Genomic DNA, 26,331 nt, shown 5'->3' with positions numbered 1-26,331 from the left:
AATGCATCTTTCAGGAATTAACTGTATTGCTAATGCTACATATAGTATTTTTGGCAAGAAGACCATTTTTATTAATTGCAATCTGTCTTCAAAAGTTAATATAATTTTGTTCCACTTTTCTGTATATATTTTTATTGCTTCAATAATGTTTTTATAATTTATTAATATTGTCTCATTTATATTTTTGCATAACACTATTCGTAAATAATTTGGCGTAAGTTCTTGTTTTCCTATGATGGCTTTATCTGTAACTTGTAGTTCTTTTTTCTTATTTAAAAATAGAAATTTTGATTTTGATGTATTAAAGTGTAGACCTGAAATTTTATAAAATTTCTCCATTACATCTTCTAACTCTTCTAATGACTCTCTCGAGTTTGATAGAGTTAATAAAATATCATCAGCAAAAAACATTATTTAGATATGTACTGGTCATAGACATCTATTCCTTTTATTCTTGGATTATTGCAAGTATTTCTATAGCCAAAGCAAATAAAATAGGAGAAAGGGGGCATCCTTGTTTAGTACCTTTCATTATATGGATAGATTCTGAGGTTAAAGGGCCTAATTTAATGTAGGCTAAGTTATTAATATATATATATATATATATATGTGTGTGTGTGTGTGTGTGTGTGTGTGTGTGTGTTTTTTAGTAATAAGATGAAGGGAGGAGGAAATTCAAATAATGCTAAAGTTTAAATAGAGATTCCCAGTTGAGGGAATCAAATTCTTTTTCTATGTCTAATCCGATTACAAGTGTTTCTCTATCTTCTTTATTCACATAATCTATAAGAGTAAGTATCCTTTTAATATTGTCATGTGTGTGCCTGTTATATAAAAATCCAGTTTGATCATTATTAATTGTCTTTGAAAGTGGGATTTTCAATCTGTTAGCTAGGATTGACATGAATATTTTGTAATCATTATTCAGTAATGATACAGGTCAGTGTGAGGTGCAAAGGTCTGGTTTATTATCGTTTAGAATTGGTGTTATGAGAGAATATTTCTATGAGGGTGGTATTTTTCCTTCTGACTGGACTTCTAGCAAAGTTTAATGAAAAAGGGAGATTACTGTTGAAGGGAAGAGTTTGTAAATTTCCATAATTATACCATCTATCCCTGGAGCTTTGTTAGATTTACTTTATTTTATCTTGTCAACAATTTCTTTGTAGGATATAGGTTTTTGTAGGTCTAGTTTTAAGTTTTCAGGAATTTTTTTTATATTGATAAGTTTTGTATACAAGTTTATTTGGTTGGTATCTAAATCTTCTTTTTTGAAGTGTTCCATATAATGGAACCGAAATGCTTCAAGGAAGTCTTCTATATCGGATACTTTTTCCCCTTTCTTTTCATGGTATATACTACTAATGTTATTTGCTTTAGAGATTGCATTTTAATTCTTGTAGATAAGTTATGTAGATATCTGGGGGAGGTGGCTAATGAGTTTATTTTTAATTTTTCCAAGGCTAGACAAGTTTTGTGTGTTAGAATTTCATTATTTTTTTATTTAATTCCTCTATTTATTTTTTGACTTCTGGACAATTCTGATTTTTTTTTTTAGATTTTGCTGTCAAGAGTCTGGTTTGCAAGTCTAATGATTCAGATTCCCACTCTAACTTTGTTTTTGTACCAGCCAAGGGTCTTACCAAATAAATACGCTTTTAATGAGTCCCAAACCATGACTCTACTGATTTCTGTTGTATTATTAATTTCAAGAAATCAGAATTCTTTAATTTTCGTGACATATGATGGAATTCTAGTTTAGAGGATTAAAGGTTTAAAGTCTATTTTGAGCTTCATTACCAGAGAGTCATGATCTGAGAAGGGGCATGGAACTATTGAGAAGATGAGGAATTTTGTTTGTAAATCTTGAACTACGAATAATTTGTCTCTTCTGGTTTGTGTTCCAAATCTATGGTCTTTATGGGAAAATAATAAGGATTTATCATCTTTTACTTTAAAAGTGTCTATTAAATGAAATGAATCAATCCATCTTTTTAAGGATTTTGAAATAGTTGCTATGCGAAAAGACTTCTTGGTGGTTTCAGAAGCTTCTAAGGTACAATTAAAGTCTCCTCCCAGTATAAGATTTCCTTTATGTTGTTGTTTGTCTCTTGGCTTTTCCCAGTTAGAGGTCGCCACAGTGGAACTCCGGTCCACTAATGATTGGCAGTAGATTTTCAAGAACGCCGAGGTGCCAGCTCGACATCCAACCTTCAACAAAGGCACGCCCATTTACGCATGTCTTTCGAACGCCCATCCAACCGTGGGGAGGACATGCAGACTCCACACAGAAGGCAGATTTCCTTTATAATTGTTGGAAATAAAATCTAGGCGTTTTTTAACCGTTCCTGCTCCAGTTCCTGGGAACCAATATAGATTAGCTAAGGTCCGTATTCTGTTATTAAATTTAATTATAACAAATGCTAGTAGACCTTCTTTGTCTTCATATTTATAAATAACGTTTGGAGTGATTATATTTTTCTTCCAGAGAATTGATACTCCTTTTGTCTTTGTTCTATAGGAGGATTGAGCTAAGAACATATAGTCTTTAGGGTTGCAAATAAAGCTATCATTAGTCTTTAAATGTGTTTCCTGGAGAAATACTACTTGTGCCTTATTTAGATTTAAATATTTTAGTAAGTTTAATCTTTTATTTGCATTATTTAAGCCATTAGTATTTAATGATAAGAATGTTAAATCCATTTCAAGTTATTGTTGGAAGAAACTTTTTGTTTCTTTTTTTTATTTTGATTATAGTAATTATACCATATTCTCTGATAACATTGGATGTTATTTTATGTGTGTATACTTGGAAGAGTAATTTAATGTTCTTTCTTCTTTAAATATAAGTAGGGTAAAATCCTGGTCAGGCTTTAAAAAGTAGTTCTATAAAACGTTCATTCTAAAGTATCAAATACAAGTAAATATGAAGTAAATATGAATTTCCCATTAAACATGGAATGAAAGCCATTCCTAATCCAATAGCTAAAGATAGATCTATTGGATTATCACTCATACATTTAACCAACAATATCAACTGAGCTCCATATGTTAAATTATTATATGGAGAATTTTCTTAAAAGAGATATGAAATTCTATATTATTCTATTATTGTTCTATAGTATTTTATATATCAGGATGGAATATTAGTAGTGTAAACAATTATTATGTTGACTTAGAAAATATCCAATATTTAGTTACCCTTAAGAGATCCCAAACATGTCAGATATGTCATTTTGGATAAATTAAATGCAACAGAGGAGCATACACTAAATAAACCAAAAACAAATAGATTATTACTAAAATAATTTGATTAAAAGGACTCTACAGGAGACAATGAGTGATTACCAATGAAATAAGAATTTACTGTAGGTGTACTGTCTTCCTTTACTTTCCCACTCTTCAGCTCACCAATTTCAACTTACACTTATGAAAAGACATGGCTTATCAGTGGTATCCTGACTCAGAGTAGAAGTGCCCTACATTCTTATTTCATAAATTATTATATGGAGAATTTTCTTAAAAGAGATATGAAATTCTATATTATTCTATTATTGTTCTATAGTATTTTATATATCAGGATAGAATGTTAGTAGTGTAAACAATTATTATGTTGACTTAGAAAATATCCAATATTTAGTTACCCTTAAGAGATCCCAAACATGTCAGATATGTCATTTTGGATAAATTAAATGCAACAGAGGAGCATACACTAAATAAACCAAAAACAAATAGATTATTACTAAAATAATTTGATTAAAAGGACTCTACAGGAGACAATGAGTGATTACCAATGAAATATGAATTTACTGTAGGTGTACTGTATTCCTTTACTTTCCCACTCTTCAGCTCACCAACTTCAACTTACACTTATGAAAAGACATGGCTTATCAGTGATATCCTGACTCTGAGTAGAAGTGCCCTACATTCTAGTGTGCAGTGCTTTTACATATGTATAGATTTACAAAGCAGAGTCTAAGAACTATGATCACCCTGACAATTCCCATCCTGCATAGGGCACCTCCTGCTTCCAGAATGGGTAATCACATCAGGTCTAGAATGAATGTGAAGGTACCTGTATGGTAATCAAGACTTACCTTAGGTAAGTATTAATCAAATAGTATTTAGAGTATCTTAGTGAGTTATCGGGCAGTTAGAATACTCTTAAGCCTCTCCTCCCTTGACCAAAAGCAGAGATTTCCCTTCCCTTTCTTTCCCTTGTTTTAAATCAGTACTAATAAAAAGAAATTCAGCAAACACAGGTAAACAGAAATAGCATTCAGTAGTCAGTCTTGTACATGACTCACAATCCATTAAACAAGTCAGTGACTAATATCACTTTAGTAAACATTATAAAGACAAATTAGAAATAATTTCCTAGCTCTTTACATTTTCTGATAAAACAAAAAGTTAACAATAAGCTATTTTAACTAAAAGTATAAAGCATTTCAATTTTTTCCTTGCATGTATACAGTTCTACTTATATTGTAGTGTCAATAGCTGTCTTTGAAATCTGTACAGTACTTCACATCTTCAAATCATTCCTTTTTCAATTCAGGTTTTGTTTTGTCAAAATGGCAACAATATTTCAAAGACACAATTAATATTTAGACTGATGTTTCAAATAAATAACTTGTCAGTTGCCAATTTAGTTAATTTAGAATGTATGGTTAGTGCAAATATAGCATGTTGCAAAAATAATATGTATTTTTTTTGTGTGCTGTAGAGACTGTCATATGCAAGTGACATATATAATGTAGCATATATAGAGCAGATAGCTTATGGATTCAGGTTGTTAAAGTAAATTATGCTTATTAATCAGGCAGTTTCATTTAAGTTCACAAGTAATTTGGGGACATTTCAGTTGAGTTTCCAGGAATGTGTAGTCCGATGTGAGTAACCACTTTTCCTCATAAACATATGTCACAATTCATTAAACTAAGCAGAGTCTAACATCTGTCTAATAATCATTATAAAGGCAAAGAATAGTAATTTTCTAGCTCTTCAAACTTGCTAATATTGCAAAATGTTGAGAGTAAGCTATTTTAACTGGAAGACTAAAACATTTCAATACTTCCTTGTGAATATATATTTTTACTTTTACTGTAGTGTCAAGAACTGTCTTTGAAATCTATGCATTACTTCACTTCTTTCAAGTCATTCATTTTACAGTTCAGATTATATTTTGTCAAAATGTCAATAGCATTTCAAGGGCACATTTAATATTTAAACTGATATTTTAAATGAATAACTATCAGTTACCAAGTGAGTTTGTACAGACTGAGAGGTAACTGCAATTATACAATGACCCCCCATTAATATTCCAAAATGTGCACTCTGTTTGGTCAGCGTGCATGTTGTAACTCAGAGTTATAGTAATGGAAAAAGGTCCAGTTTTTTTTTTTTTTTTTTTTACAGCAACGGAGAACGCAAGATCTCCGTTGCTTTTTAAAGTATCTTGCTATGTTAAACGGGTTTAACGGAGCCGTTGCTTTTTTTAAAGCTGTCTCGCTATGTTAAACTCCTTTCCGCTGTGGCGACCCCTAACTGGGAAAAGCCGAAAAGACAAACATTTATTTATGTATAGATAGTGAGTTATTAAATATATACAGACTATATTAAATAAGACCGAATTTAGAAAGGAAGATACGATGCAGTTAAAATAATAATGAGAAGAGAGAGAAAGAAAAGAGAAAATTAAGAGAAAATATGCATATATTGATTTACAGTATAAATATTTTATGTGCTGTGTAACCCTCCTTCTGTGAAAGAAAAGTACCCTGTTTTACATACCTGAGGTAATGTGAAAACTCTCACGTGTCATCTATTTTCAAAAAATATAAAGATTCCAAGCAGTAAAATTGGTCCTTTAAAGTAATGTTAAGACAATTCATATCACAGTAGATGCTTTGAGAGATTTGGCTGTAACAGTAACAGTCTTTTGCTTCTTCTTTTTGACATCTGCCCAGACATTTGTTTCTTTTGTTCTCTTGAGAGAAGGTGACATCCAATCCATATCTTCTGGTAAAAATCACATTATTAGTTTTAATAAATGAAAAGGCTTCTTCTAAGTCAATAAAAGTCCTCATCTCGTTGGCATAGAGTATTCTTATCTTAGCTGGATATGCAAGTTGTGCCTTGATGTTGTTTTGTTTCAGAAACTTTATCATTGGCCACACTTTTTTTCATGTGTTCCATTATTCTAGATGAATAGTCGTTATCAAATCTTATCAGGCTCTGTTTATATTTTAGTGGTGCCTTCCTCCAAGCAGATCCTAAAATCAGTTCTTTGTCCAAGTATGAAAGAAATTTAATAATTATTGACCTAGGAGGAGAGTATGAGTTAGTGGCAGGTTTCTCAAGAGCTCTGTGTGCCCTTTCAATGCCAAAGGAAAGTCTTCCTTTTAAATTTAAAAAGTCAGGGATCCAGCTTGATAAAAAGGAAATAATGTCCTCACTTTCTGTGTTTTTAGGTAATCCGAAAATCCTGATGTTATTTCTCCTCTCCCTATTTTCCAAGTCATCTACTTTATTAACCAGCCAAGTGTTTTGTTTAAGAAGCAGTTCTTTCTCTGTTTCCTCTTCCTTAAGTCTGCTTTCTAAGTCATTTAGAGAAACATCTATTCCTGTTATCCTTGTCTGGTGTTGTAGCATTTCCTTGAGGGGTTTCATTCTGTTTCTGACTGTTTGTTTTAAGATTTTCTAGGTTCTCTTTAAAATCATCCATCTTCAAAGACAACTCCTGCAGGGTAGATGCCATCTGTTGTAGTTTCTTCTTTAAGGCAGCATCCTGGTGAGAATTCCTTGAGTTGCTCATTTTAACAAGTGAATATATCTCAAAGCTTTTTGACAGGAAATTATTTGTAAAACTTCACCAAAGTTTCTAATAATAAGATTTTATACTTTGAAGAAAAAAAATAATATTTTTTCATGTCTTATTTAACTAGTTATATGGAACTCTAAAATACTGCTGCTTTCAGTCAGCCATTCAGGCTCCGCCCCATCATAATTTTCCTTTGAAGAATGCAGATACTATGACCAGGAATAACTAGAAAAATGACTGACAAGTAAAGCCTTCTGAGCTGAGTCTGCATGCCTTCCCAGTGTTCATCATCTCAAAATCCATATTTATGGAACTCCAAACCCTTTGCCTCTCTTGAAAGGAACAGCTAACACTGAATAAAAAACAAAATAAAATAAGAACACTAGGTCATCAGCACAGCATGAGGTACGGTTAGCTTCTTTGAAGTTGGTTTGAAAGAGTTGAAAATAATGAACACTGGAACAAGGATGGAACCCCATGCAGTTTTGAAACTTTAAAGTATTCCATGGACTGTCCTTCAACCCCCAAAATATCTTAAAAAGTATATGTGTATGCAAAGAGGAACAGGACCCTTGAGTCATTTCCTCTTGGGCTAGGTCCTGTTTCTGTCATATGTCCAAGATACCACATTTCACTACCTTGCTTCTAGACAAAGAGGCTGGTTTCAAAAAAGAATTGAATAATATTTTGGTTTGCTAATGTGAGCTTCCATGTAATCCACTGTAATCTTACGTGTGCTGTTGCTATACTCATGTCTGCAGACTCCAGCACAGATGTGTAGGATGGTCTGATTGAGGCTAATCTTCCTATAAGGAGGATCCCAGACAGCCTTACCTGGATCATCCTTATGTGATGGGGGTGGGGGGGTGGAATAATTATTCAACTAGCCTTACAGAACTTGAGGATTACCTCCTGAAGTGAAGTCAGACATCTGCACTGCAGAAGACTTATATGACCCTCCTTTAACCTCTCTTATTTCTAGGCCTGTAAGAACCAACACAAAAAACGTTCCGTAAAACTACCGAACAGAAAACTGACACAGAACGTTGATAAACCCTGTGTCTTGAGACAAACCTCTTCAAATACCGGCAATTCAGCAGCTTAGTCCGACAATAGATGCCAGTGGAAAAAATATCCCAAAAGTCAATGAGGTCTAAAACAAACTGGAAATTTATTAAACCAATAAAAAATCCAAAGTAGTATCCAATTTAAGCGCTTTCACTTGCTTGATAGCAAGCTTCATCAGAACAATGTAAAACAGACCTCTCAGCATTTAAATAAACTTTTTGGCGCCAACACACAAAATACTTTGTCTTAAAGGCATATGACACCAAAAAGTTACACATTAGTACAGCACCACTTGTCATATCACAAAAATGTCCACAATCTGTGCTGTTCACAACACAAATACGAACACAAAATATAATGTAGTCTAAAAACTTAAAAATATTTATATGTACATATATAAATTTCCTGTTTATGTACGGAACAAATATTTCTAACATATTCTGTCAAAGCTGTCCTATAAAATCTAAACAATTGAACAATGTGTATCCTGTGTATATAACTGTCCTAGATCTAATAAGTCAAAAAATATGGCTATAATATGCCATCAGTGTGTTTTAAAAATAATATAAAACAGTAATGAAATTATTAATGTCTTATAATCACACATTAGCTTCTAAATATAGTTTCTAGATGTACCAAAAAACCTCAAATTCAGCTCATAACTAACAGAGGTTTTATAGAAATAACATCATCAAGTCCTGGTGGGGTTGAAGAATCCAATAATACCTGCCACCAATACTCTTTGTATGATAACAGGCCCTTGAAATCCCCTCCCCCAATATCTATTTGAACACTGTCAATAATAGCGAACTTAAAATAATGCCTATCTCCACATTTTTTAATATGCCTGTAAAGGGCGTTCTTTTCGTCTTTTGTCCTTATACTATATAAATGAGAGTATATCCGCTTATTACATTTCCTCTCTGTTTTTCCTATATAAAATCCTGAGCATACCATGCATTTAGCCATATATACACAATCATCTTAGTACAACAATTACCATGTTTGAATTTAACTTTTGTGCTGGTTATATTCTCCAACACTAAGCTTTTTTCTTGGAAAATGTAACCACACTGTTTACAATTTCCACATTTTTTAGTATAGGTATCTTGTAATACTGGTTTTAAATTACTTTTCACTAAATATTTCTTAATATTATACCCCATCTTGAGCACGAGTCTAGGTCCTGTTCCTAATATACTGACTAATTCCTCATCAATAGATATAATATTCCAGTTGGTAGTCAAAATGTTCTTAACTTTACCAATATATGGTCCATATTCCAACACACAACATTTTCCATAAGATGGGCTATCCACTAAAGAATGTGCTATTGTATCATCAGTCACCCCTGATTCAAAATATGAACCCAACAAAGGTTTATATTTACTGGTCCATCCTTCGATGGCCAACTGACTGACTCTAGCCATCATCTTGTCATCATATCCTCTTTCCTTAAACATGGTCGTAATATATGCCACTTCCTCTATCATATCTTTGTACACAGAAGTCATTCTAATGGCACGTATAATCTGCCCTTTATAAATATTAATAAACCTATTCCTAGGATGGTTACTGGAAAATTCTAAATAACTATTAGAAAAAGTATTTTTTCTGTAGAGTCTTGACTTGAACCCAGGTCCCATAGTGGAAACACATGTGTCCAAGTAGGGTACACCATAGTCATTCCTATGCGAAGTGAATTTGAGATAACTACTGCTCTGATTGAGATATTCTAGGAATTGGTCCAGAAGTTCAGAACTCCCTTCCCATAATATGTATACGTCATCTAGATATCGGGAATAATATTTGATATATTTCATAAACTGACTATTAAACACCTTATTCTCTTCCCAATCTAACATAACCAAGTTTGCGAAGATGGGAGCGCACGCTGCTCCCATAGCAACGCCCCTGGTTTGTCTGAAAGTTCTCCATCGAATAGAATGTAATTATATTCTAGGACAATTGACATCATGTCCAATAATAAACATGCTTTATCCCATTTAAGGTCTGCATATTTATGTATACTGTTAGCAAATGCCTCTAAACCTTCAGCTTTGGGAATACAAGAGAAGAGATCTACAACATCTATAGTTGCAAATAACAGATTGTTTCTTCTCAAGTATGTAGGATATTTTTTCAAAAATTCCCGTGAATCTCTCATCATATGTGGAATTTTATTATAGGTATGTTTCAAGTGAAAATCAATAAATGAACCCATAGGGAAGGTTTTGGAATAACTCCCCGAAATAATTGGTCTAAACGGGGGGGTCATTGATATCTTTGTGCACTTTAGGAATTCCCACTATAGATGCTAACTTGGGATATTCCACTTTAATATAGTTATAAGTGTCTATAGTAATTCTGTTATCAATCAGAAATTCTTCTAAATGTAAATCTATACTACGATAGGCAATATTTATCTCATTCAAAGAGACGATTTCATAATTGCCCGACATATGTAATAAGTTGTGTAATTTGGTAGGATACAGTGTACTGTCAAAAATGACAATACCACCCCCTTTGTCGGGTTTCATAACCCTAATGCTGTCATCATTTCTTAAGTCCCTAAGGACCTTTTGTTCATCCAAGGATAAATTGTAGTTAATCCTTTTACCACTAATATGATTTTGTAATCTGTATACCTGTTGTATTACAGATTTGTCACAGATGGATAAAATGGGATGCATAGGGGGCACAAATGTACTCTTCTTTTTTAACCCTTTACACTTATTGTCTTCCTTACCAATGTCCATGATGGAATCCTTAAACATAACACTTAAATTAAGTTTCCTTATATATATATTTTAATCTCACTGATGCAGTCAACAAGTCTGAATTTTATAGTAGGGATGAATTTCATCCCTTTAGAGAATAAATCAAAATGTACCATTTGTAATGGGTATTCAGTGTAGTTATAAATATTAAAGTTCTTATAATTATATACTACACCTTCCTGTGTAATCTTGACAATATTCTGGTTGGACAAATCCTTGTTTCTCATCAGTGTGACATTCCCTCCTTGGTTGCTAACGTTCTCTTGTACTTTCCTTTCTACTGATATCCCTGATATTCCTGTTTTTACCTTCTCCAATTCCCTCCCCATTTCCAGTCTCTTTGTCTTCTCCTGTTCTCTATATGAAAAGAATTATAATCTTGATTGCCCCTCTGATGTCCATAAGAGCTATAAGCATTTTCAAATTCTTCATTAGAAACATTTTTAGAAAATTTCTTATCCACTTTATATTTCTCCCATAAATATGCCCTTCCCTTTCTATATTGTTCCATATCTCTACTAAATTTCTTATTTTTATGGATATGTATTTGTTTAATGGTGTTGTCAGCCACATTAAACTGTTTGACATAAAGTTTTTCCCATTGCGGGAATAATAAATCTTTCCTAATAATCTCATTCAACTCTTCCACTTCTTGCATAAGTCTCACTAATTTCTCATCATTATATTTAATTAACATTTGCATATATTTAAAACCACATTGGTCAAAAAGCATATTGAACTGTTGTATAACACTATCAGTCAATTCAATACCCATAGGACATTTAAAAAACCTAAGTCCCATAGGGACTATATTATGTTCCATACATTTATTAAAATATGCATTGTCTAATCAACCCCACCAGGACTTAATAATGTTATTTCTATAAAACCTCTGTTAGTTATGAGCTGAATTTGAGGTTTTTTGGTACATCTAGAAACTATATTTAGAAGCTAATGTGTGATTATAAGACATTAATAATTTCATTGCTGTTTTATATTATTTTTAAAACACACTGATGGCATATTATAGCCATATTTTTGACTTAGATCTAGGACAGTTATATACACAGGATACACATTGTTCAATTGTTTAGATTTTATAGGACAGCTTTGACAGAATATGTTAGAAGTATTTGTTCCGTACATAAACAGGATAGACTACATTATATTTTGTGTTCATATTTGTGTTGTGAATAGCACAGATTGTGGACATTTTTTTGATATGACAAGGGGTGCTGTACTAATGTGTAACTTTTTGGTGTCATATGCCTTTAAGACAAAGTATTTTGTATGTTGGTGCCAAAAAGTTTATTTAAATGCTGAGAGGTCTGTTTTACATTGTTCTGATGAAGCTTGCTATCAAGCAAGTGAAAGTGCTTAACGTTGGATACTACTTTGGATTTTTTATTGGTTTAATAAATTTCCAGTTTGTTTTAGAACTCGTTGACTTTTGGACTATTTTTCCCACTGGCATCTATTGTTGGACTAAGCTGCTGAATTGCCGGTATTTGAAGAGGTTATTTCTAGGCCTAGCTAGCATCCCAAGAAAAGGCAGCCTCTTAGAGACAGAGAAAGTTCATCAAAAATGTCCCACTAGTAAAGACCAAGTCAAAGTGTAGGACGTCATAGGCTGACCATCCAGGCTACTGGCTAGGGCTGCCTTTTAGAGTGGTTCTCTGAGTTTGCCTTGACTTGAAGAACTGTCACAGAGTTCTGAATGTATTTGCAGTCAGCATTTTCTATTCTTCAATAGAAAGAGTTCATCTAAGAAAGGTTGGGGGGGTATTCTTTTCAGATCTCTTGGTAAAAACTCAGAATGTAGTCTTTAACAAGGCCGTAGAAGATTTCTGTCATTCATAACAAGATCAGGGTGTTCTGCTCTCACATCTTGGTTCCAAGAGAAATAGATAACCTTAGTTCCATCCTGGACTTTTGGTGACTTAAGCAAGCACATTGGGTGCTGTATGGTGAGACTCCACGAAGGGTGTACCTGGCTGATGTCACCAAACATGATGGATGTCTGTTAACACATTGCCAGAGGTCAAACCATTCTGAGTGGGCATGACTTTCTGCATAAACTAATTTCATGTGGGATTTCCACTACAATTGGTGTTTAAGTGTCCTCCATTATGGTTTAAATATTCCAGGAAGACTTTTCATACATTTCCCTCTGTTGGCTGCTAGCTTTTGGAGACTTTGTTAGACTCCCTGAACAGCATTCCTCTTTTCCCATGGCTATGTTTCCTGGAAGGGTAACCATAAATTCCAGTAACTCTTGTCTTATCCCAGAAGATAGTAATCAGTAGCACGGAGCTCAACAGTCTCCAATGTCAGTTACTGCTGTCCAGAGGAGCTCAACAGTCTCCAGTGTCAGTTACTGCTGTCCCACAGAGCTCACCAGTCTCCAGTGTTGGTCACTCCTGCCCAAGGAGAGTACTAGGGTCATTATTTTGGTAGTTTAGATAAGGACACAGTAGAGGACTCATTCACAGACCCTCCTGTGCTTATTGACCACTGTGATTTGCAAATGTAAGGATGGAAATCTGTACTGTAGTGTGAAGCATCACATGTTGGAGACCGCCTTGTGATGAGAGAGAGATTTTCCTGGTGTCAGACATGGGTCACCAGACCCTGGAGTGATGGGCATTTACCAGTATTCTCCATACAGGTCTGCCATTCCTGCAGCCAGATATGTCCATGGACACAACAATGGATATTTTATTTTGAGAGGGGGGGGGCTATTTTTTTTTTTTTATGGTTCAAAGGAAATTATCAACCCTGGAGAAATGGAGCTACACATCAACCAGTTGGAGTTGAGTGCAGTTTTCCAAGACCTAAATGCCTTGGATAAAAAGCTGTTTCCTCAGTGATGCCTTATTCATTCTAATAACTACTCATTCACATGTGATTCTGTAACAGTCAAAAGGGCACTGGGTCACACTCCCCAAGTGCATAGATGTGGAACATGTCTGACACTTGACAGCAGACTGAGGCATCACACTATATTTTTCACATTCCAGATCATGTGAACTTGGTGCACTCAGTCATTACTTGCTACTCCTGGAGCTGTGACTTCAGAAGTGTTGTCTGATTTCAGTCTTCTAAAAGTGCAGTGCTGTCGTCATCCGCCTGCTCACCAGTTAGGAGAATATCATCATCCACTTCCCTTTGTCTTTGCAGCAGGACAGTGGGAATTGTATAGCTTCTTCCTAAGCTGATGGCCAAAGAGGCCATCTAGAAGGTCAGCCGCATCATCCAGTTATGGTGAGAGACTAACAGTGCCCCCAATAAGATCTACCCCACGTATTCCAGCTGAAAGTTGCAGTCAGTAATTAAAATCAATTTTAAAAGCTGACAGGGAGGAACTCATATTGGATGCATTCTACATCTTCTGACAATGGGATTCCTGTGAACCTTCTCAGCATTCCCTCTGTGTGTGTGCCTCATCATAAAATTCAAGGAAGAAAGAGGAACCAGTTTGCACTCCCCCAGTGGCTGAGTAGTATGTGGCTAAACCCAATCTTGGCCCAGTGTAAAAGGTTCTCCTTTCCAGTGTAATAGTACTGGTACTGTTCTTCTGCTGTGTGTGTGTGTGTGTGTGTGTGTGTGTGTGTGTGTGTGTGTGTGTGTGTGTGTGTGTGTGTGTGTGTGTGTGTGTGTGTGTGTGTGTGTGTGTGTATCTCAGGCACCTGCATAATTGGACCTTAGTTTTTCCATGGTGAGAGTGCATGTGTCAGTTATTTCTGCTCATCATGACCACATGGAGGGCATTACTGTGGCCCAACACCAGCTAGTCAGGTAATTCCTTAAAGCAGTTCTGCATCACCATTCACATTTCAAAAACCTATTCCTTTCCATGTCATTTTAATTTCATGACCAATAGGCTTGCTCATCCCCTGTTCAGTTTGGCTGGCTCAGTAGTAAAATGCACTTTGTATCCTTAAGTAAACTTTGTGAGTGGTCATTACCTCTAGTCAGAAGACCTCTGAGCAATGGGCCTTCATTTATAACACATCATGTATGATCTTTAACAATAAGTAGGTGTCTAAAAGGAACCTACTCATGTTAACCAGTCCATTCACCTCCCATTTTTCTTTGCCAGGGAGGAGAGCACAGTTGAAAGTATTCTCCTGAGTATATATTTTCTTGTACACACATCAGTGAGGTATATTTAATTAAAAAAAGTTGAATTTAGCTTTTGTAGAAACACTATGTTCTAAAATAAGCAATGGGCTTGAAAAAAGGAAAACAGTCTAAAAAAAGAAAAAATAAAGACCACTAACTTGCAATGAAAATTTGTTTGAATAGTGGTACTGTTAAGGAAATGGTGTTTAGTACCCCATTGTATAGGGTTGAAGTTAGGTGCAGGGGTAGGTGTATGGTTACAGTTATCACAAACGAGTAAGGGAGGGTAGGGGGCTTCTGCAATACCTTACTCGTGATAAACTTAACCCCAACCCTACACATGAGGGGACTAAACTCAATTTCCCTGACAGTACTAATAAGACAGATGCACGTACATTTCAGACATACCAGTATACTTGAACCCACACGCGCGTGCGCACACACACACACACACACACACACACACACACACACACACACACACACACACACACACACACACACACACACACACACACACAGTACTGAGGCTTTCTTTACAACCAATTTTTGTATTACTATTTTATTATTTATTAACTTACCAGGATGTTAGAGCCCCTTTTCCAAGGAGGCCAGGGATACAAGCATGCATATTAAATAGCCAGAGGAGAAGGTGTAGTCATGAGAGAAAACACAGAATATCAGCCCAGGTTAAAAAAGAAAAGAAAAACTAGAATAATTAATATAGGATTAAGAGAGAAGAAATAGTAATTTAGCCAAGGGTGGAGCAAGAGCAAGTCTGATTGTCTATGAGATGCATTTTAGGACTTTTTTAAAGGGTTTGTTTGATTGTAGGGAATAGAATGGCATTCGACATTACAGAGATATCACATGAGAATAGTCTCGTGCTGAGTTAGGTGATGGTGGTCACACTTAGCAAGTCTTTAATCATGTGACCATAGAATATGCAGAGTAAGAATACTGGACAAGACTGGGCAGTTTTTCAGGGTCATATTCAGTGAAGAATAAGGCAAGCTGTGAGGGAGTTCTAACCAGAGAAGCTTTTCTATGTGACCTGCATGGTAGGTTTGCTGTAAATGTTGCAGTTTTATTATAATACTGTTCTAGTAGGTTCAGCTGGGTGCTTTGTAGACTGATACGTTAGGGTGCCCATAAAGAAGGATCGGAAGTGGCTATATTTACTTTTGCTTCTTCAGTTAAAAATGGGCCAACTCTATAGAGTAGACAAAGTTTTTTTGTGCATTTTTTGTTATATGGATATCAAATTTCATGTTTTCATAATTTACTGCTTTTATCAGTTTGGAGTATGAAACAGTTTCAGTTATGGTATTACTGGAAGAAATTATGGTGAAGCTGGGTTTGTCCTGTTCGAATGTTTTAGGAGTAAACAAGAAAAGTTTGTTTTTTGGGAGGTTCAAAAGAAACTGGGAGTTGGACCCAAGCCTTTACTGAGAGTAGGGATTCATGTTTAAGTTGCTTTGTCTCTCACTATCCACTCCCACTTACCTTACACATTTCATTATTCATACAATTGTAACACCCTAAAATCCTTCGCCGAATGGTAAGTTCCATGATATATGCACCGTAAAATCCTTCGCCAAATAATAAGTTCCATGATATATGCTGTATGCAGTAACACCCCAAGACATCGAAGTATACCACCAGCTCAGATTTGACCTAAAGCAGATATATGATTTTTAGGAGGAATGGACAGCTGTTGGCCTCCTGTGCTTCAAAGATGGAAGGACTGCCAATCACCAAGCAAGCCCTTTCCAAATACTTGGCCCGTTGCATGGTAGCTCATTGCCTACTGAGAAATGCTACAGTTAGGCCCCCCCAAGAATATTTCCTTTACAGACATCTGTGCCATAACCCCATCCTCTGTTCGTGCCTTTACTAAATACTGCTGTATTGAGAGCAGCTCTGTGGAGTCGTCTCTTTTAGTTTCTCATTACTTTGTCTTCGGAGCCCTTTTTTCTGCAGCTCCTTCCACCCTGAAAAGCTTTCAGCCCAGTCACAGACACAACATGGAAGATCCCCAAAGTTGTAAAGAGCATGTTGATAGTGTCAGCTGATGTAAAACGGGAGCCTCAACATTATCACCGAAATGCGCCCTCCACCATCGCCCTGTGCCTGGATGGCCCTTCCACCTAGCACCACCTTTTCGAGTTTTCTCTAAGTCAAACAAGTATATACCTTTGTATTACTTGATAATGTTGTGGGTGTCATTTCTTCCTCTTTTTTTTGTCTTAGATTGTAGGACATCTGTTTATTCCATGGTGAAGGCAGTCCAAATTGGCTCATCACCTAAGTGTGGTCTCCTAGTGTGACACAGGGCATTACAGTATAGCGCACCCCCCAACACTACCAAGCACCAAAGAATAGAACCTTTAAAAAAAATGTTGATGTTGACTTCTGTGCTAATTATCTGGCAGTTAGCGCAGAGGAGTAAAGATCTGACTTGTTAATGAGCTGATTAGTGATAAGAGACTTAGGGACACAGGTGGACAGTGGTCTCACCTTCGATAACCACATCGCCACAACAGTCAGGAAATCCTTCTGTGTGGCACACCTCATCACTAAGGGCTTTTCATCCAGAAAAAAGGAGGTCATTGTCCCACTGTACTCATCCCTCATTAGACCCATTGTAGAATACAACGCCCCATTTGGTATATACCTCTCAAGACATCTGCAACAACTGGAAAGGCCGCAGAAATACCTCACTAAAAGAATCACAGGCCTAAAGCAGATGCCCTATGCTGACCATCTAAAAAAACTCCAGCTATACTCTGTCACATATTGTCTACTCAGAGGTGATTTCTGCTTAACATATAAGGCCATGTCAAACCCAGAGCTGTTGGACATGCTCCACTTAAAGAAATCCCAATTCCTCAGAGCCACATGCTCCAGAGATCTAAACTTTGTCATCACAATGAAAAAAAACATGGTGGAGGGATAGGTTCCTGACCCAGAGACTCCCCAGACTCTGGAATAGGGATAGGTTCCTGACCCAGAGACTCCCCAGACTCTGGAATAGACTGCCCATACATGTCAAGTAGAGCACCTCTTTGGCCCTCTTCAAAAGGAACCTTGACGATTGGATGGGAGATGTGATCTCCGGGGTGAATATCCTGTCAGTCGCCCTGCTAGACAGGGGTGGTCCATGGAAGTAAATATTGTGGGAAGAAATAGCCAGGGAATTGTTATGGCTAGGCTTGTATAGGGCCGATAGCCTAGTACCAACCTATGAACCTATGATTCCACTACAGGTGCAGGGTTTGAATCTTTCCATCTTCATTTACCTACTGACCTTGGGCAAGTCACTTAACAAGACAGTGGTTTGGGGCAATTGGGAATTTGGGCTAGGCTTTTTAATGGTTTCCTGGACTGCATGCCTGGTAACTAACCATGAACATAGGAAGAAACTGGTTATGTTTGCTTATTAGCACAATAGGAGGCTAGTGACTAAGTAGACAGCTGCTTTTAGTAAATTGGGTGTCAGGACTACGCTCATTAGGCTGTATGGGGTTTTTTGTATCATAGGAATGTTAGGAAATTCAAGGTGACTGCAACAACCATTACACCTTGCCATTTCTCACCCTAGACTATACCTCTCTTTACAAGGAGGGACATGCTAGTTATGTTCAGGTTTGAATTTATGAATACCCATCCAATTATCCTGGCCTTGTCTGAAAGAAGATAGGTTATCACACTGTTTACCTGCAGAGGGTGTCTAGCCCACAGGTGAGGGGATGTTGAGTGATGAATCTGTCTCTCTCCACCTTATATTGTTGATCAGATGAAGCAGGATTAGTTTCTTGTTCTGGTATTTGTGGGACTGTTTGATCTATGTGTACAAGGAATCCTAAACTACTGGGTCCCCTGATTGCTTGGAAAGCAAGACATAGATCTTTGTGACGCCTGTAAGTCACAGAAAGGTGTGATGATATAATTTTATTGTAATGGACATGAAGTAGAAAAATCTTCAGTGTGACCCCTCCCCAGTTCTTTTCCCCAAAAGCTTTCTCACAGAACAAGATCTCACACTGATTTTCATCAAATAAGCCTATATTTTTTGTGCGTCTCTTAGCTAAGTTAAGCTTCAACATCTGTAGCACAGTTTGTTCTTGCTGGAGGCAGGGGCTTATGTTTGTCCAAGAACCATAACAGCAGGATTTTAGTTTGCAACATGTGGAAATGTCTAATGTCACTGGAAGCCCAGTGCTTTAAAAGGGGAGCTTCCAGGGATGTGGGAGAGATGACCTTTCTGAGAAATAGGTTCTAGGCAGACCCACCAACCCTCTATTCAAAAGAACTCTTAAAATCAGTGATCTTGGTAGCCTAAGGACTGTTGCTAATAGGACATCATTGTTTTTGTCGCAAGGATGTCAGCACATGTATATGGCCACCAAACATGGGACTGCTTCCCACTAAAGTGCAAAACAGTAGTGAGCACTGTAAAAATGCAAACACCATCACTGATACTTTGTGATTTGTCAAGCGGAAAGGTAACTTGGACTCAGTCCAGAATCTTCAGTTGAGAAATAACGAATTCCAAAAACTTGAAGGTAAGCTGACAGAAATTACATCTGAATGAAACAAAAAACAGACCACCCTCTACTGTGTAACTTTACCCTGGCCTTATTACTAAATATCCATATTCTGAGATGGTAACACCTTGTGCTAGGTTATATTTTGTTATTTGAGTTTTAGGCAGATGTGTTTTCTGTTTTCTTTGTCTTCAGGTTTTTATTTTGATCTTTCTAAACATAGAATTCAGTATTGGTTCATTGTAAGTTTCATCTTGAGTCATCTGATGGTCTCTAGATTACAGTATTGAGGAAGAGCGTGGCAGGTGTCACCATATTACAAGTTGCCCTCTGGGTCCTAAAGCGAACTGGTTGATGCAGTTTAATCTGGTAGCTGCTTTTGCCTGGCTTCATGCACTCTAGCAGTAAAAAGGATTATTGGTTGTCAACAGCAGTTATGTCACAAGTGCTTCATTTTTCCAGAATCTTTTTATTTCAATATACTGGTTTGTAAGAGCAATGAATTTGCTAGGTTTGAACTTTTTTTTTAACTTATCTTAGTCAAGCTGAAGGATAAAGCCACCTTTTTGTATGCTATTGAGAAAGTGTACTGAAATCTTGTAATGTTTAATTTGGGGAGGGGGCATGTGTTATTTTGTATGCAAAAATCCTAAGCATTTTGGAGGGTAGACTAAGAAAATCTGGTTTCTCATTTAAATCAATGTTTAATTTAAGGCTTCATTGCAAACCTATGTTTGCATTTGTACAGATCTGGTGCATAGGTAGGTGAAGTCTTGCAAAAACATCCTAGCTGTTTTTTCTTGCATTTTTACATTTCCCGTTTTATTTGCAGGGTATTGCCGGAACAGATGTGGCTAAGGAAGCATCTGACATCATTTTGACAGATGACAACTTCACCAGCATCGTGAAAGCTGTTATGTGGGGTCGAAATGTCTATGACAGTATCTCCAAGTTTCTGCAGTTTCAGCTCACTGTTAACGTGGTGGCAGTAATTGTGGCCTTCACCGGTGCCTGCATTACACAGGCAGGGATAATTATGTCACATTTGGCAAATCATTTCAGTGTACACTAAAGATGTATTGCTATTAATTACTAACTTATGAATTATGCATTCTTTTACACTGCATTGATTATTCATGTGCGGAGGTGTTAAAATATGTATCGCAGCAGTTGCCCTGCAATTTTTCTTTTACAGATTAATGCAGAATGTGCCTTGCTATTTAATTTTGGTACTGCTGTACCATGAAAGTACTTTTTTGTCAAAAAAGCAGCCTGTACCCTTTTTGGATATAAAATTAAAAGGAGAGGTTCTTAGTTTGCCTTCTGCCTATACTTAGTCTTGGGAGGCTGAGTATATGTAGCCCATAGACTGGTACTATAGTCAAGAGGCAGAAATAACAAATGTGTGTCTATTTTAGCATGTAAATGTGAGCAAGTTTTTAACAGTGCTTATTTTTTTCTGAATCATCCCTTAAACAAATACACTTACCTGCTGTAGAATAACTATTTGTAAAGAAAGAGCCATCAGACACACACGAGTATGCAGTAGCATTCGTGCAGTGAGCAAGGGCACAGAATGCTCGTTTCACAAATACAACTGTGAAGTACAGAAATCCACTGATATAAAGTGCAGAATTGTGGAACTATTGCTTTTGAGCCACTATTCAGGGAAACAGATGAGTGTGTTATAATTTCTGTCAGCCAGAAGGTGCCTGGGTAGCAGAAGGAAAAGGTGTGTGGAGAGTTGATGGGTACCACTCTAGGGTAATTTCTGCAGAAAAACTCACCTGTTTCAGAAGAGAACAAATAAGCTGACAAAGATTCATACTAGCAGCCTTAAATACTGAAGATCTTTAAGCATATTGACTAATGTAGTGAGGGGACATAGCAGAGAAAAATAAGATGAGAGCGGTAGCAAAATAAAATTGGGAAGAAAGCGCCAACTAGAGAAATATTAATGCTGCAGCAATTTTAGAACAGATGGTGGTGAAACTCAGGAAAACATGACACACAAATAAAAGTGATAGACAAACTGGAGAAAAGAGGAATCCTGAGGGCTGTCTGACATTTGTAAAGGATAACTCTTGAGTTCGGATTTATAACAGAATCACTTGTGTTTGATTGCGATTATGAATTATCAGGATAATTTGATGTAGAATTAAGAAACTTTTGTCTAGGGAGTTTGTGTTGTGGTACAAATTTTTTTATGTAACTATGTGAACCTACAACAAATGATTAGAATTTACAACTTTGAACGGAAAAAAGGTGACACCCCAGCTATTGCATAAACAGCTATGCAGAAGACATATATACAGTGTGGTAAAACGCTTATTTTCTATGAGGAAATGACTGCGTCTGTGACATTAAATGTGTCTTTATGTATATGTATTGCACATTGTGGACTGCTTTACTGAAATTTAAAAAAAATATTTAATGACTTGTTTTGATATGTCTCACAACAGAACAAAAGTCTGTGTTTCTCAGAAAGTTATCAGCAACAAACATCCACTTCAGAACACCAAACTTGGAGGCCAAGTCACAATCACAGTTGTGCAAAAGTTGCCTTCTGCATAGAGAATGCCAGCTTCTGAGCTGCAGTGATGTATTTTACAAAGTCTGACTTAAACAAATTTTGGATTACTGGCTATAAGACAAAAGAGATTTGTTAGACATTTGCCTCAGTGAAAACTGATCTTTGTCACTGGCTTCACCAACAGTGTCTTTCAGCAAACTCATTCTATAAATATAATTTCAGGAGTCTAATTGCAGTTCATCCCAGTATCATGTTCAGCATTAGACCAGCTAGCAGGTGTATTTTCGAGTATTCCATCTACTACAGTGACAACTTAGATTTGAGAAAGAAGTCCATTAACTTGTGTGAGTTGTGTAGGTGAGAGCTCTGCAGAGCAAAAAAAAAAAAAAAGCCGTCAGTGGCACAGTGGCAGTGGTGAAGATTCTTGCAGGTGCTTAACCGCCACTGAAAAATGGAGAATGGCACCATGCTGTGATACCAAAGTTACTGACCATGCTGTGTTACCAAAGTTACTGGCACGAAGATGTGAAAGGGATGGCAGAAGTGTGATGGTGTCCTGCTAACATCTGCAGTGAATGGGAAACCAGTCTTGTGTGGGAACTGCTGTTTGCTCACACTCTGAGAGCTGCCAGCTTTCCACTAGCCGTGGAGTCCCCTGGTTCTTTCTCTGCTTTCCATATATATCATCATCCTCATTCTAATGTCTTCTGAAGACAGTGGGCTTGTGTAATAAGGGCTTTATATCAGATAAAACGTTCTGCACTGCAGTTGATGGGGAACCCCAGTGACAGGGCTGAAGCAATGTATGGTCCCCAGTGACAGGGCTGAAGCAATGTATGGTTGACAAAAGCTAAATAAAGATAACATGGGAGTACACAGCAAACCTGTATTATTATTATTATTATTATTATTATTATTATTATTATTATTATTATTTATTTATTTATTTATTTTTTGCTAGTTCTTAGCCTGGCTGTATTTGTCAGCCTGTTCCTTCTTTCTTTTTCTGTCACATCTTTTATTTTTCTGTCTTGACAGTATTCAATATGTAACATTTTACTGTTACATACTAATAAAGTCCAATCTCCTTAAAGTTATGTAACAGACTTCACTGCATACAGTAGTTGTAAAACCACTAATCAGGGCTTTGTAGTTTGCAATGTTATTTCTTGGTGCAACACTGCAGTGAGTTTTGAGAGGATTGCCAGAACTATGTAGTCCACAATAAAAGGTTTCTTTTCACAATGTCTACCAGATAATTGCAACTGGACTCAGTTAATCAACTTAGTTGAACAAGTGGTTGTCGTACTCAAAGTGAGATGATGAGAACACACAAAACTGAAGAATGTCCACCTACTTTTACTACATGTACAGATCAGGGGTCTTTCATGCTTTGGTCACCACAACAGATGCAGGTACTAGAACGTCCCACATCTATTTTACATCTGGCTGCAAATATATTTGAACTTTAAAACCTCATGAGGAATCTTCCCTTTCTTTCTCCAGGTTCATAAAGTGACCTGTCCTCAGTGCATCTTGCTGAATCTTACAGACATGTCCATTTCAGATGAGCCATGACCACAACCCACTGTCCAGGGCAGAGCACCTGAAGAACTTTCAGTTATTCCAGGAATTGTTTTAAGACCATAACTATAGTTTCTTATAGATTCCTTGCCATGCTGCAGAACTTCTCCATTCAAGATCATTTTCTAGGCTTACTTATCTCATCTGTATTTTTTGTTTTTCAAATTTGTCAAAGGCAGGACCAATGTGGCTGTCAGCCTTGTGGACATAAAAATCAACATGTGCCACAAATAGTAATATTTTTCCAAGGGATTGACAGAGATCACATTGAGTTTAACCCATGACTTTTAGGATATTCCCCAAGTGCATAAAGATAATTTTGGTAGTGATTTACTGTTTTTTGGCATTCATCACACATTTCTACTGCATTTATATCCCAGTCTTTGTAGGTTATTATACATAGGTCCTGGTCCTTGTAGGTTATTATATACATGTGATCTGGATAAATCTTTCATTATGGGCACTTTTGGATGATACTTTTGTAACTTTATCAGTGTTGTAGAATGATCTTGCAGAGGGGATTAATACTGCAGACCTCAACAGTACACCCCCTTCTGATACTTTATGCTAGTGTTGTGGATAGTACGGTGTCTGCCCTCAGTTGTTTTAGGCCATTGTTTGAAAGTATTGCTGGCAGGGTGTTCCAGTATTTTTAATTTGGTCACTGCACACCAGAACAGACTCCATAACATTTAATATCAGCACCTGGTCCGATATGTCCAAGTCTGTAGGCTTTCTGAAATCAGTAACTGCAGTCCTGCAGTACTTCTTTTTAATGTTTTATCATCTACTTTTAAACATAACTTTCTGTCCTGTTAGCATTGTTTATTTTATTTATAATTTGTTGACCAGATTAATACCACTATGGTAGTGGTCTCTTTTCAGGGGAAACACAAGGAGGAATTAAAACTACTAGGGAAAATTTGGCCTGGGCATTGTAGAACTTTCCCAACTATTTTTGCTAAGTGCCATGGGAGCTTTTACTGCACTTAAGTTACCATCAACTCAGGCAGATGGGGCCTCGGTTTATTGTCTTATCCAAAGAATAGCACACTCTGGAATGTAGCAGCCCCCTTATGCTGCACTGCATTGCCAGCAAACCGTCTTACCTGGTGTGAGAAAAGAATCAATAGCCTTGTGAACCAAAGGTAGATGTTATGCTTTATTGATGTTTGGTCTGTGAAGACAGCAAAATGCTAGTCTGTGTGCATAACTGCTGTTTGCTGTAAGCACAAATCAACAAGGCAGCTGCTTGCTACGTTGTTTGAATAAAAGTGACCCCATAGCATGTGAACACAACAGAGAGACCTTTGGAGACTTTTTTTTTTTTGCTCCTAACATAGGGGGCATTTAAATTGCCATTGCTACAGCTCTGCTGCGGTTATCCAGTAACCATTTGAAATCTTGGGACCCATATTGCCTAGTCTGAGATAAGGAGTCTGACTAACAAACTCAGACTGTACTAAGTCAGAGATTGCTGTTTCTCAAGAGTATGAGGTATGTTGATCTCTGAGTTGGTAAATAGAAAGTTCAGAAGTATGGAGGGCTCCCTCCACCCTCTTACAAGAAGCAAGTTTAAAGTAGAACAGCAATGTTCTGTCTTATGCATCATCTGCTTTTGTTCTTTATCCGTTTCAGAACTCTGCAAAGTGTACATCGATTTCAATAAGAGCCATTTATCCAATGTCTTTTCACTAAAATAGAGTCAGTACCTTTCACTGTTTAGGATAATTGTTCTTGTTTTTTTAGAAGCGATTTATCATTAGAAATTTTCACTGATTGTTTTTCCTCCATTAAACGTTTTCAGGAGATCGGTAAGCTGCGGTAAGCTGCAGAGCAGTGCAAGTGATTTTCGTTCACATTTCTACTTGCAGTGTCTAATTCAGAATTTAGTCTTATCTTACGTCTGCATTTTTATTAAGGACTTTATCAGACTCGAGCTTTACACAGTAGGAAATGTTTCCTCTGAACATTCTGGTCTTGTCGCAGCCTTTGACCATGCTATCCTTTTTTTTCTTCTGAAAAAACAGTCTCTGCTAACTTTCCTTTCAGCTTTTTAGTACAAGTTGTTTTTTTTATAAAAATTAATTTCCCTGTTCACATACTTATTTTATTTGAAATCATTCTGGCTTTTGCAGTGGAGCAGGTTTTACCCCAGTTGCAGCATGTTTTTTTTTTTTGAATGTACACTGTGAAGCAGTGTGCTTTTTATCCGAATACCTGTAATAAGGTTTGACTTTGTTTCTTTGCGCAATCGACTTTGTTTCTTTGCGCAATCTTGAGACCATACCCTCTTCTCTTTTGCTAGGTCTTCACTTGACTGTATGCATCTGCATTGTCTTTCAGTGGCAGACAGTGTATATTCTTGTTTGTATTTTCAGATGTCAGGTTAATTTTTGATAATGAGTTTCTCTTTATGCATTTATTACTGAAACACTTCTGTTTCGCAGTGCATTTAGTCCTGGGCTGATTTTTTAACTCATCTACAGTGTGAAAAGGAGCCTCCCATTTAGTTGGGTTTAGTAATACTGTTGTCACAAATATCACAATTAAAATAACCTGGTGGTTGTAATAGTGATGTGCACTAATTTGTCTTTTGATCAGTGAAGCTTTTCCTCAGTTTTTTTTGCAGTATATTTTGTACTGCAGCTGTGTGTTCAAGGTTTTATTGGAGAGGAAGATTTGTTTCTGGAACTATTAATGTGATCTGCCATTTTGTTTGTGAACTTTTTGGTGATTTGTTAATGTCTGCATGGTAGTACAGCTGGTGTAATTTTGACTTTGGGGTGGGTATGAGTAGTGAGCTATCAAAAAATAATGTGGAACAGGATGACTCTTACCTCTTTTCACGTTTCTGTGATGGTGGAG

General features: G+C 36.5%; 1 protein-coding gene across 7 annotated transcripts in view; it reads left to right on the top strand.

Moving 5' to 3' along the window:
• LOC122806463 (plasma membrane calcium-transporting ATPase 1-like) overlaps nt 1-26,331 on the top strand; it is a 1,798,374-nt gene that overhangs the window by 1,624,500 nt on the left and 147,543 nt on the right. For all 7 annotated transcript variants that reach the window (XM_044076929.1, XM_044076926.1, XM_044076924.1 and 4 more), the window contains one exon: nt 20,179-20,370. In XM_044076929.1, coding sequence (XP_043932864.1) covers nt 20,179-20,370 — 192 coding nt within the window. The remainder of the gene's footprint in view (nt 1-20,178; nt 20,371-26,331) is intronic.

The sequence above is a fragment of the Protopterus annectens genome, chromosome 7.part0 (assembly GCF_019279795.1).
Source record: "Protopterus annectens isolate FY-2018-M chromosome 7.part0, PAN1.0, whole genome shotgun sequence".
NCBI lineage: Eukaryota > Metazoa > Chordata > Ceratodontiformes > Protopteridae > Protopterus > Protopterus annectens.
The sequence above is the reverse complement of the archived record's forward strand: the minus strand, read 5'-3'. Positions and strand labels throughout refer to the sequence as shown.